The following is a 13,790-nucleotide window of genomic DNA, read 5'->3' as shown; positions in this document are numbered from 1 at the left end:
CTAAAATAAGTTGTTTTGCCCTGCCAAAACTGACTTTTCTTCTCGTTTTTGGGAACTACCAAGTTTCGCCTAGTGCATTTATGTATACTAAATGGGGGAGGTGCTGTGATTGTTTGCTTATTTATCTGTTTTCGCTCCTATCATTTAAAGAAAAGCTCTACATATTTTGGGGCGAAGTAAAGGAATTTTGTTGCATGATGGAAAAAATTTCAGGTCCTGCTTGTAGGTTTTCTTAAAGAGTTTGGTTAGAAATGTGGTCGAGTATGCTTTCCCTGTTGGACTGCCCATAGCACCTATCGGGCATGCAATCATGCATATAATAATTTTGAGGGTGCACGACAATGAATAACTTCCTTTTGCGCTTCAAAGCGCAATTGATCGGGCTTGGATATAATTGGAAATGGAACCTGATTTTGTCTTATAAATGCATTTGATATATGGTATAATCATAACCGTCAATTATTTCTGCATCATTTTTGTTTAGATACGGATATCCTTTTCAGTTAGTACTGCAATTTGACTAGGTCATGATTGTCTTGTTATACTTTTTCCAGCATGAGGTTTTTTTAATACATGTAAAGGCAATTTGCTGAACTTCATTATTATTCCAGTTACTTTAAGAAAGAACCTGGCTTGAATTGTAATTATTTAAGCATATATGCAAATTTCAAAGTTGAAAAGATATATATTGAACTAAAATCTATAAATGATCCAACTACATCTATTGATCTCCCGAGCTCATTCTTGGAGTACAAAAATTGTTTTAAGAAGAGATCTTACTGTTTCTGTGTGGTCTCCCTCGACTCTGGCAGATTGAGAGAAAAGAAAACCCAGATGAAGCAAAATCTTCTTGCAGTTTGAAACTGCAGAAATTGTTTGTAGATGGGATCTTACAGTTTCTGTATGGTGCCCCATGACCTGGCAGATTGAGAGAGAAAACCTGACGAAGCAAAATCTTCTTGAGAAATTAAATATATATTTTGTATTTTTACTCCCAGTTGTAAAATCTCATGAACTGGTCTTTTGACGTAACAGGTTCTGACATATATACCAGAGCAGTCCTTGAAGATTATATGCAACTTCCAGCATTGCAACAGGGATTTTGTAGTGCATGTAACCCTGCTTTATGCCCCTTCTTGTTTGTCTCAACTTTCTTCGTGGATCAAAACGCTGCCTGCGAGGTTATGTCATGATATTGGAAAGATGGAGGTCCATACCATGAGATTGTCGCACCCAATGGCGCCATCTCTGCCTATTTCAGGACCAATGTTGGATTGAAGAATGTTCGGCTTGATTCCACATTCGTAGCTGATGACGTGGCTTATAATTCCAGTGCTGACGACATGGTTCTAAAATGTCCAAAGAAGACCTGCATTTATTGCTGTCTTCATCCACTTTAACCAGTGTCCTATTCAGCCTCTCCCATATTTGAGCATGTGACATTGTATGCTGTTCCTATCAGGTGATTGTGATTGTTCTTCCTTGAATCTAGAAGAAATCCAAGTGTTACTGCTTACCGTGGATGCATTTTTTTTTTCATGTCCAGCGTGCTCCCAGATTTTGGTGTATTCCGTGAAACTTCTTTTACCATGAAATAATTTGAATTCCTGTGGTTGTGTGCACAGAACGCTTGAATCATGGACTGATGTAGTAATCCAATGTGTGCAATATGAGCCTGCCATTGATGGGTCACAAGGTCTTGATCAAAACACTATAGACTTCAAAATTGGATAATGGATGTCTCTCAACATACAAAGATAAATGGTTGTAATAAAAATGGTCATGTTGAGTGTCTGGTGAAAGTCAGCTAAGATTATGATCAAGATATTATAGACTTCAAACTTGCATGATAGGTTGTCATTCAACATTCATGGACAGGTGGTAGTGGAAAAATAACTACATTGGAACGTTGAAGTTGGGTGAAATCAGCCATGGCGATTCAAACATTGAATCGTTTGCCCCATTTGCAAATGAATTACTAGAAGCTTTAAAACCATGTCAAACAAGTATCTTTGAAAACTATGCTATGAAAAAAATTAATTGAAGCTACAAACTATTTGGCCACACTTCAAACTTGCTTTGATACCATGTAGAACGGCATCCTATTTTGATTGTAAATCAAACATGTCAGCTTGTGATCAGAACGAAAACTAATTAAATCAAGTAACGATAGTAGAAAAAAATTAAGAGGAAAAAATAAATTTATTTAAAATAAATAAAGATCTAAATAATGAGTTAGATTCTCTCCACAAAGAAGTCTCATGCCTATCCAATATGCGTCACTAAAACTCTCATTTCCTTTCCTTAATAAAACTACACGCTCTTAATAAAACTACCTTCTACCAAAGATAAGCTCTAATATACGAAGTCTAAGACTTAATCTAACTTAATTAAATCAGTATTAAAAATAAAAATTGTAATAAAATTAGGGCATTGACAATAAATCTCAACAAGCTGACCTACTAATAACTTTTTTTTCCCTACTTCTCTCCCTTGCAACTGAGCCACTACCTTCATCGTGTCGCTAGTATTAGATATCTACCAATCTCCCTCCTCTTCCTCTCTCTTTCTCTCTCTCTCGCCCTCCTCCCTCTGTCATTAATAAATGTCGTCACCTCGTTTCTTTTTCCTCTCCCAACCTCTCTCGTCCCTCCCTCTTCTCTCTCTCCCCCTCCATATCTTTGTCTCTCTGCTTCTCTACCCCTCTCTCCATCTCTCTCCTCCCGCAGTTGTGCCATAAGTCGACAACCAAGGGCCTTGCCTACCCCCTCCTCCTCCTTTGCCTCTCTCTCTCACCTCGTTGTGGTCAGCACAGCTGACCAACGACCGCCCCCTGCTCCTCTTCTTCTCATTCCTTTCTTTCTTCTCGCTCCCCCTCATTTCCACATGACAGGGGCTACATAGCCTTGGCGTTGATCCTGATCGAGGCCACCTAGTCTCCCTCCCTCCTCTCTCTTCTTCTCAATGGTTGGCATCAAGGTCGATACCTTGCACGTCTATCTCTCTCTTCTCTCTGTCTCTTAAGGAAGGGATCTCTCTTGAATAGTTCCAAAGAGGGTGAGAATAATTAAATAAACGTTAGTATTCACTGGACGGAAGCGGAGGGTTGGAACGGAATGATTTGAAATTGGGGGATTAGAGGACAAAAACGTTTGAAGATATTTGAAGAGAGCGAAGGTATTCTTGGTTTTTTGAATTAGTGGGTGAGTGCCATTGGCCAGCTGGCCGAGAACCGTTGTTGGAAATTGGGAAGGGGTCATTTTGCAAATTTCTAAAAAGCAAAAACAAGCAAGAAGGCCTCAACTTGGTTGAAACTGTATTTTATTTAAAAGAGTGGTATTTTGGGTTATGAAAAATTGGACGGGACAAGATCTTCGAGTTAGACAGGACCCGGGTTTTATACGGGGTTTGACCTAAACTGTGTCCTCGGGCACAACCATCCCCGACCCGTAAAAATCAGGTTTATACCTTTCCAAATTGCGTGCCCCTCTCGATCTATCCTTCCCTCACTTTTTAATCGATCCTCGCCCCTTCTTGTTCTTCTCGATCGATGCCCTAGAATAGAAGGCGATCCTTTCCTCTCCTTCTCTCCTCTTCTCTATCCTCGTCTTCCTTCCTGTCCCTCTCTTTCTCGGCCAAAACCCTAGCGTGGATTCCTTTAGCACCATCGCCGAGCGGAAATCCGTCGACTGGGGGCCCGATTCTAGGGTTTATTCTGGGGTTCCAGGCTCCGATCAGCTGAACTGTTGCCGGCTATGAGGAGTTCCTTGCAGAAGGATCTCGCCGTCTACGATTTCAACGAAGAGGAGGAGGCTGTGGAGGCGGCGTCCGGGGAAGTTCGCGGCCAGAATCCAGTCCAGGTTGAAGGAAGCAGACACCAAGTATCAGTTCCTTGAGGCCTGTATGCTCTTTCCCACTCGAAACCCGTAACCCTAATTTCGACTTTAATCAGTTCATTCTGTTGCTTAATTACGTTTCTGAACCGTTTTGCGAATCCGGAGACCATAGGTGTTGTGTGTTTTTATGATTCGAGTGACCAATTGCAGTTAGAAAGGGAAGTTTATGGTTTCTTTCTGTTTAAAACGTTATTTTCCCTAGTATGTTGGTAGAACTGTGTGAGTCAACATGGCAAACTCTCTGGTATGTGCTAAACAGTGTGTTTATCAATTGCACCATCAAAAATCTAGGTTTTCGGTGGACAGCTTTTATACTTTTGTCTTATGGATAATTTGGAGTCGACAAACTAGAAAAACCTGATCCTTCACACAGTAAAATTGGCCCCTGACACATCCTTACAAGCATTGATGTGCTGGATGTTGACCTCTTTTAAATCTGTTTATGAGTCCCCAGTATTTTGGCTTTCCATTGTTGAGGAATTTCATGCAATTTGTGCAAGTGACCTGTGCATCGGAGACATGATGAGTTCATTGTTATGGGTACTTGGGGTCAACTTTGGATGAGATGGAAATTCGGCCTGTTTTATGAGGGATTATTACTACTACATCCATGTTTGGAGTTACATTGTAAGTACCTCATAGATCTATCTACCAAAGATTATCTCTAGCAAGTCAAAGTGTTAGAGCCATAGTGATTTGCCTTTCCAAATAAAGAAATTTTTGTTTTCTTATATGATTTTTGGCTTTATACTTTTGGAGGAATGAAGGGAAGATCCATCTACTGAAATTATCCATGTCCAAACACTTGGGAACACCTCCCATGTTTCAAAACTGAAAAGTTCTTGAACTTAGAAGGAATGCTGCTAATAGGTTATTGCCTAGCTCAATTTACTATTGTTTAGAACTCACTTTTTTCTTAATCAACTTTGTCAATTTCATTATTTACTACAAAATAATACAAAGGCCCATTGAGGGTTGTTTGGATAGAGGAGTATATTCTAGTAACTTTTGACATTTTTGAATAATATCGTAACAGGTATCCAATATTAAAAGAGGAAAAAAATCTTATTGTCATTTTTGAAGAACTACCTCTTGTAGAGGCCACTTTATAGGTGAACGAAATTCTGTCGAGGGCATTTCATATCCATTCTCTTTCAGACTCCATCTATTAAACTCTTGTATAAGAAGTTCCCTTAGGTTCCCCTCGTCTCCTTCCCTATATCTTCCTCTCCGTCGTCCCTATCTCCTCGCCCAAATAACATGAGAAACAATCCACCTCCATTCGCTTCTAGCTTGGGTAGCTTTCTTCTACTCCATTTGTTGCTAGTTTGCATGCCTCATGCTAGTGGCTTTATCATTGGCTGCTTATCTATCCTTAAGCTCTCTTTTAGCCATCTTCGATGACAACTCCTTTGTTATATCTTCCATAGCCACCGCTTATATATTCTCATCTTTTTCATCCCTTTTGGACCACCTTATCTTTTGAAATAACCACTAGTGCCCCACCTGTCACCATGTCTAGCACCCATGATATTTACCTCCAATCTTTTTCGTTGCCCTTGACCTGGATTCATTTTCTTTTTATATATTTTCTTCTCAAACATGCATTTCACAAATCCATATGCTAGTGTTAATATAATTTATAACTTACTAATTATTTATAAGTAAAATTATAGATTCATGATATTATATGTTTTACATTGCTAGATATTATAATATAAGTAATATAATGAATCATTAAAATATTATGATAGCTCTGATATAATATACTACGTTAATGTTACAACATGAGTATAATATATCATTGCTATAATTTGTGTCAATATTTTTATTATGATAATTTTTTAATGTTTAGCTGGAAATTTAGGCTAATACAGGGCTCACTCAATTAGCAGAAGAGCTGAATTTTGGCTTGAAAAATAAATGAGCTAAATGTGAGAATTGCCCAATCCGCTCATGTTCAACTCAGTAATGCTATTTTTTCTAACCGTTTATTATTGATGTTTTTGTATAATCACATATTTTAGTTGGCCGATATGTTTGTTAGTATGCATTTTAACTACTATTTTGGGAAATCAGGCAACAACTTATGTTGTGCTCCCTAGATCTTAACTCTTAACTCTTGGATTCTTGATCCTTTATACTCAATTTGGAAACATGATGGGACTCTTGGGGGTAACACTTCTGTACTGGTGCCTCCCCTTCTGTATCAGGCATACCTACTAGAAGCAAACTGATACTTGGTACAATGGGCGTACCGTGTGTTGTTATGCCAAACCGACTTGATATTATAGCAACATGGTACTTGTATAGTATTGCGAACCTTGCTTATTATTACAATGCATTACAAATAATGGCAGAACCTATTGTTGGTGACAATGTTTATTATGTCTATATATATATGTATTAACATACTCTCATGGTAATATTTAACATGCTATAAAAACATGATGTAAATATTTGTAATGATAATATCAATAGAATGTTAATGATACACTATGGTCCATTACATATTATTATATGAAAATATTGTGCTATGCTAAAAATGTAATTACTATTATCAAATATAATATTAAGTTCATTTGTTGCTAAGGGGAAGTTTTGGATTTAACAAAATTTAAATGAGGACAAAATCAGCAAGATGCACTATTTCAATCCAGAGTTCTTGTGAAATTGGGGGTTTGAACAAATTGGGTATAACTATTTTGACTTGCGAGTGATGTTTCCGGCTCTGTCCCAGCTATATAGGGAGGATAAATTGGGGGTTTACTCCTGTTCAAATTGAGCATGAACTCTCGATCTATCTTCCCTGCCCTAAATTTTTGTTCTTCATCTTCTCAATCAATGTTGATCATGTCCTATCCTCTCCCCTCTATTCTTCTCCAGTCTTTTCTTTAACCCTCTCATGCATGGCCTCATCCTTTGTTTCTTGACCAAATCCTTAGAAACCCCCCTTCTTGGACGCCACCACCTTTGGTGAGTGGAGATCCATTGTCCAAGCTCATTTCTTGGGCTTATTCTAGGTTTTCCAGGCTTGGATCAGCTGAATTCTCACCCATGATGAAGAGTTCCTCAGAGAAGGATCTCCCCATCTCCTATTTACTGAAACCTTTCCTTGAACCATGCTTCATAATCAATTCCATCTTTATGGTGTGAGGGTTCTTTTTCGGTGTTTCTGTGCTTTCAATTTTGTTCAATGGTCTTTTTTAGCAAGTTTATGGTAAATATAATTTTGGATAATATACAATTTTCATCATGAAATAGAATATGTTATCATTGGTGTTGTAACCCTCAATTATAAATCCTTCACAAATCTCCGAACCTTCTTAGAGCGGATTCTTGACTAGAGAATACTCCCTTAGCAGAATGCTGTAGTAGGTGCCTATGATTTTTTAGTTTTGATATTTAGTTATGATGCAATACTCATCATCTCAAAGATTGGCTGTCTCTGGTGATCATGCGTTATAATCATGTGGTTTAGAGGTCTCCATCTGTCAATCATTTACCAACTTCATTTGTTACATATGTGGCAAGACTGAATTCTTACAAGGCAATGCTTGATTGTCATCTTTAGTAAAATATTAAGGGGATTCTTTGTGTTGCACTTCTAGTTTGAGCATCTTGGGTCCTTTATGGACTCTTCTCATTTGATGTTCATGTAATATATATTTTCTGTCAATTATTTATTGTACTCCAACCTGATTTTTTGGCACTTTTATTCGATGCACTATGTTTTGGCTCTCTGCCTATTAGTTGGGTAGTTTTATGATGATCACTAGAAGCAAACAGTTATTGAAATTTCTTAATTTATCTAATTCTGTTTTTCTTTGAAAAAATGAACTTTGTTTTAGCCGATGATTTATCAGTAAATTTGCTGCTTCCCGCTCATTTCATACTTTTATCTTTGTTGCAGTCCACTCAGGTTTGAATTTAAAGCGAACAGATGTGTCTACTGTTTGTATAGATTTGCATGAAAGAGAGAATGCCCAAGAGTCATGTATTGTAGAGACACCTCAAACAAATCTGGCTTCTATTGATGGGAAAACCGAGTTGGATGAATTTATGGCATCTTCAACAAGTTGTGAAGAGAATGGTCATATGTACAAAGATGAAAATGAACCTGTAACTCTTACAAGAACTTCTAGTCTTACAATACCTTCTGTAGGCGACAAAGAATTCCCAGAGATTCCATCTGATGTATTCAATATTCTCAGTGAATTCATGGACCTGAATCTTTTGTGCTATTCTGGCTTTTTAATATTCTCATTAGGTTTTCATATTGAAATTTCTGTCAGGGAACAGCAGTTGATGTGATTTCAGATGATGAAGGGAGCTGGATGTCAGAATCTGAATCTCCATCAACTACAGTTTCTGATGTTGAGAATGAAGGTCAGCTTTTACTAATATAACTTCTGTTGTTATTGCTTAATACCTAGTTCATGACAACTTACTTTGTAATGTCAGGTTATTTAGAGCCCCCGTTCTCAGATAATTGTTGCACTACATATGGAGATATGGTAAGAATTTTTTTTCATGACTGTCATTCTGGGGCAATACACTGGTGAACTTTTATTGAACAAGATTCATTATAATATATTTGATATTTATTCCTGTTATCCTGGATTGGTATCCAGGACATGAGTAACTAAAGGTATTCCTGTTCTTTTTTAAAGTGGAAACACGAATTTCGATGCAGAAAAGATGGTTGGTTGCCCTGTTTTTTTATTCAAAAAAGTAACTTCCATTATTTTTGAAAAAAGTAGAAGTGAAAAATTCTCACTTCCACAATTTTTAGAAGTGACTTTTTAGGCTTCGTTCCACGTGTGCGTCTTGACTCCCCCCGACTCCTCATCTATTTGGTTTCCTTCTCAACTCCTTCCGATTCCTCAGCAACCTCCTGTTCCACCACCGCACTGCCTTCTGCTCGTCCGATGATGCCCTCTTCATCACCCCATGCATCCTCATCTCTGACCTTCGTGCTTCCCATGTTCCCCCTTCCATCATTGCTGACTTTCTTGTCCGCAACGCCCTCTGCCTCTTCGACACCTCCACTGAGACCTTCATCACCCACGTCCTCCGCTCCCTCTTCTGTTCCTCTGCCCTCGTCTGTGCCTTTTCCAACTGCCCTCATGCAATGGTCGCTGGCTTCTCCAAGGCTGATCGCATCCTCAAGTGCCTCTTGGTCCGCCGCCTCCACCTCCGTCCCTGTTTACGAAACATGTTTTTTTAGTTTTGTTGTTAAAAAAAGTAGTGATTACCAAACATGTTTCTGTTGTCAGAAATCTGAAAAAAATGAAAACAGAATTCTTGTTTCTGAATTTTTTCAAAACAAAAAGTGATGGCGATGCCAAACACAGCCTAATTTTTTTTTTACAGAACTTTGAATATCCCTTTTACCCATATGCCCCGTAGGTTTGGAGTTAGAGTTGTTTCTAAATGCATATACTTCATGGTCTATCCTTTATCACTTCATTAGCCATGTTCCTTGATTTTGATATAACAATACCAGTAATAGTGGATAACACTTTTCCTTTTATCCATTGATGAAAAATGCACCACCCCATTTGAAGTTTCATATTTGACGTTTTCATTTCTTTTCTTCCTGCATGCTGCTAATTTCCATGACAAGGTGGTGGAACTCTGCCTTGCTAGTGTTACTGATGATTGTGAAGATACCACTTCCAAGTTTCTATTTGTAAGATTCACAACATATACTAGAAATTAATTAAAATATAAAAATTGGGAAGGATCCTTGACAACACCTTACTAATTCTTTTTGCAAGCAATTTTTCACTAAAATTATACACCATTCTGCTTACTTACAGCCTAGGGAAACTACAACATACCACTGCACTTCCACAAATATCTAGGCAACTGTCAGAGATTTTTCATTGCCTAGACTTCCATATAACACTATCTGACATTCTGACTTATGGCATGAAAAATCCAGTGCAAATTTTAAGTGGTGAAATTCATCTGGATCGAACTGATGGGATCCATGGGTTTATCAACCCACCAAAACATAATTATCTGCAATACTAGAGAAAGTAGCTCGTGGAGATCCATCAGAGATAGGTGCACTATCACTTTAAGCTGATGAACTTAAACTGATGGAGCTCATCCTCTGTCTCTGATGGAACTCAGTGCTGACTACAGGCATTAAATCATTGTGTTCATCAGTCCATGGGTTTATCATCCCAAGTGGAAAGAAAAGGATAAAAGGAGAACTTTTGGGCGTGAACTTGACAGCTACACGAAGCAAGGGTGGAAAATGAAACTAACTTCAGTACTAGGAAAGTGACTGCTCTTCAATTGGTAGATAGTGGGAACAAAAATTGCCTATATAAAAATGAATGATGATAAATCTTATGATTCTTTTTCCACTGATTGTAGAATATCTGGATCCAGGATCACTGAGTCATATATTTTAATTATAGGGTTTTTTTTTCAAGTTAAAAGTGATATGGACGAAGTTGTGATAGTAGTGAGTTTTCAAAACAGATGCAATGCCGGATATAAAAGTCAACCTCTAGGCGGGCATGTTGAATTTATATATTGGAATGGGTTCTTGTAAGAGGAAAACTTAGATCCATTTTATAAGATGATGTAGTTCCAAAACGTGGAATTCAGTTTGTCAATCTTGAGGCATTCCGTCAAACCAAGGTTTGGTGCTATTTGTGGTGCAATAGCCCACTCCTTAGGTGTACCTGGTTTTGATGAAATACAGTTGCACTTGGCAATGTGACCTAGAAACAAAAAATTGGTATATGAGATGAAGTGATTTTTCTGCTCATTAGAGGTGCAGTTTTTTTTTCTTTGACTGATCAGCCAGGAGGCTATGCTTTTTTACTAGCTATACAGTCAGACTCTCTTACCCATCCTCTGTTTAAATCAGTCTGAACAAGCTGCATTAATTGAAATGCGTATATTGAATACTGTAGGCAAGAAATTATATTTGATGTTTGGTTATATGGAATTGAGGCATTTTAGGTTAGTTGAGGGTACAACTGTCATGCATCCTGGAAGTTCAAGTAGTACTGTGTCTGGTTTTGTGTTTGCTGGCATGCTGGACATTTGAGTGCTCTTGCCAAGTTTTTGGATAACGCTTGCCATGTAGGTTTGCCGAACTAGTACTAGAGGGCGTATTAGCTGGCGACTGGCTTGGCATGGTATGGGTCCTTATCGTATTGTTCTGGGGCGCATTGACACAAAGAAAACTGTAGAGAAGGGAAGAGACAGAGGGAGAGGGAGAGGGTGGGAGGGAGGAACGAAGAGGGGAGAGAGAGAGAGAGAGAGAGAGAGAGAGAGAGAGAGAGAGGACCATTGAGAGTGGTTAGGGGGGTGGCGCTCTCTCGAATATTCGGAGCCAAGGGAGATTTGAATTACGAGCGGGCTGTCTCGAATTCATAGCCCGAATTGTGCTGGTCCCCAATCGATCTGGTTTGGTATGCCCCGAACCGGCCATTCGTGATGGTTTGGGGAACCTTTCTTGCTATTCTTGATGGCATACCTTGTAGTTTTGTAATGTAAATTACCATTGGTAGGATGTTTTATTGGGGGCGCTCTCTCGAATATCCTGATCCAAGGGAGATTCGAATTACGAGCAGGCCATCTCGAATTAATAGCTTGAATTGTGCCAGTTCTTGATTGATCTGGTACGGTACGCCTCAAACTGGCCGTTCAACATGGTTCAGTGAACGTTGCTTGCTGTTCTTGATGGTGTACCTTGCAGTTTGTAATGAAAATTACCATTGCTAGGATGTTTTATTGTCATTTTTTTAATTGTGCTGTTAAATTTTCATTCTTATCTTTGATCGTATTGGTCATATATTCTAGTTGCTGATCTTATTGTTTTTTGGAACCTTTTCAGTTCTGTATATTCTTATTTGTTTTATTTCTTACCATCATTCAATATACTTGATTAATGCTCTTTTTTCGTGGCTTGCAGGTGGATGATGACATGAATGTCATAGTTTTCCCAGATTATGTTATATATAAGGACATGTTGTATGGAGAATCTCGGTTAACCTTCTTTGCAGATTGCATTAAGATCGAGTGTTCAGATGCCAGTGGAAATGAAAAACTTGTTTTAGAATGTGCAATTGCTGATATCATTTATATTCATCGCCAATGGAGCGGAAGTGTGGGTATTGCTGCTCCCTTTGATTTAGAAATCAAATTGGGTATTGCACCATAAGTAGTAGCTTTTGATTTTTGGTGATATAATCTTCTTATTATTATAGGTTGAAGCTGCTTTGGTTAAACTTCGTCTTAGAGCAACAGATGCTACTGGAATTGAGAAACCTCATAAGGATGGTGGTATGCCTGTTTTTTCGGAATATTTTCATTCCTGATTCCATCCGTTGGCAGTTCTTCCATCTTAAAATTGCCTTATTTATTTCGAATCACTTGTTTTATCATCTATGTAATTGCATCAACATCCTCCATGCCTTTTCCTCTTATGATTCTCATCAATTTGTGTTTGCAATTAAAATTTCAGTTTAGTGATAAGTGGACTTTTGTTTATCCAGATTGGACTATGTAGAGCTAACTGAGTCTACTTTTGCCTGTGACTGCTAAGCAGCTGATACGTTAAGTCCTAGCTAGTCAAACAACACGAATCCAAAATTTCTTTTCTTAAATATATGAAAATTCTCTTATCTTTTGTTATGTACTGTCTGTGAATGTTATGGCGCTTCAAGAATTCATATTTGACCACATTAGGTGAGAGGGGAAATTGCTATGTAGCTTGATCTGTAAGTTGTAATAGTATCACTGAATAACTGATTAATGTTAAAAGTCTATTGTTGCTTGTCTGGTTGCTTAACATGTTTAGTCCAAATAATTGTTTCAGTATGTTTCCTATGACTTTTCATTGTTCAGACTTTAGAGCATGTAAATTTGGTTTCCAAACGTTAGAAGAAGACTTTGAAAGAGGAGATTGAAAAGCTCACTCTGCTTCTAGTTACATCTGTGAAATTTCATAACATTGAGTGGTGGATGAGGAATAATGCCATTTGACTATTTATTTATGCTATCAGATTCTCTATATGGCTTCCTCTCCTAGGTGCTCTTGAGGAGCTTTCTTTAACATCTTATTAGGCTATTCTAGGCTTTGCCGAGATTGAAGCCTTAGTTTTGTTAACCTCATCAGATCAAGGTCTATCGAACTGGTACCAGGTGCTGTATCGGTCGATGACTAGTATGGTACGGTATTGGCTTGGTGCCATACCGTCTCATGGTATGGTATGACTATAGCTTATTGGTCATCTAACTAGTACTCCATTTTCTTTATTTTTTCGTTCTTTCAATCTTGTTGTTTTCAATTATTATTTGAATCAATGTGGTTGTTTAATTTAGGATTTTAATGTTGTTTTGATGTCTTTTTTTTGTCATCAAATGAATTTGAAGTATAATTAAAGTACATGTAATTGAATATACATATAATAAAATAATAGACTAAAAGTACAAAATATGTACTGACTTTTAAAATTTTGTAGTGCCTATGCCCCTCATAAATGTTGGTAACTCGGTCATAGTCCAAGCTTGAGATATTATACTAAGTTTCCAGATAATATGTCCTATATTTCTGCATCCCATAACTTGCATTTGCTGGATGGGCACCTTGATACCGGTTCTTTGTTTGATACTGGGCTGGCCATCAGAAGATCGCGGCAACCAAATTTGATCCATTAGTTGTTCGAGGCTATGGAGGGTAGTACACGAATATGATGCCTCCGACAAAGGATATCCATATGGATCATAGGTTGGATGTATGAAATAGGATTCGATGTACAATTCAGATTCAGATGTATCTAGGAATTCTACTCCACGTGCAAGATGATCTACAACAGTAGCGCCGTGTCTCAGATGACTTTGAGGGCCGGTCTCTTG

At 38.0% G+C, this 13,790-nt stretch overlaps 1 protein-coding gene across 3 annotated transcripts in view; it reads left to right on the top strand.

Moving 5' to 3' along the window:
* The first annotated feature begins 3,427 nt into the window (after positions 1 to 3,427).
* LOC103696967 (probable ubiquitin-like-specific protease 2B) overlaps positions 3,428 to 13,790 on the top strand; it is a 42,106-nt gene continuing 31,743 nt past the window's right edge. For 2 of the 3 annotated variants that reach the window (XM_039129550.1, XM_039129548.1), the window contains exons 1-6: positions 3,428 to 3,901; positions 7,810 to 8,093; positions 8,192 to 8,285; positions 8,361 to 8,413; positions 11,845 to 12,039; positions 12,140 to 12,215. In XM_039129550.1, coding sequence (XP_038985478.1) covers positions 7,959 to 8,093; positions 8,192 to 8,285; positions 8,361 to 8,413; positions 11,845 to 12,039; positions 12,140 to 12,215 — 553 coding nt within the window. In that variant the 5' untranslated portion in view covers positions 3,428 to 3,901; positions 7,810 to 7,958. The remainder of the gene's footprint in view (positions 3,902 to 7,809; positions 8,094 to 8,191; positions 8,286 to 8,360; positions 8,414 to 11,844; positions 12,040 to 12,139; positions 12,216 to 13,790) is intronic. The other variant, XM_039129549.1, reaches the window with a different exon arrangement.

This window comes from Phoenix dactylifera, chromosome 8 (genome assembly GCF_009389715.1).
Source record: "Phoenix dactylifera cultivar Barhee BC4 chromosome 8, palm_55x_up_171113_PBpolish2nd_filt_p, whole genome shotgun sequence".
In the NCBI taxonomy this organism is placed as follows: domain Eukaryota; kingdom Viridiplantae; phylum Streptophyta; class Magnoliopsida; order Arecales; family Arecaceae; genus Phoenix; species Phoenix dactylifera.
This window is presented reverse-complemented; position numbering and strand designations above follow the sequence as displayed.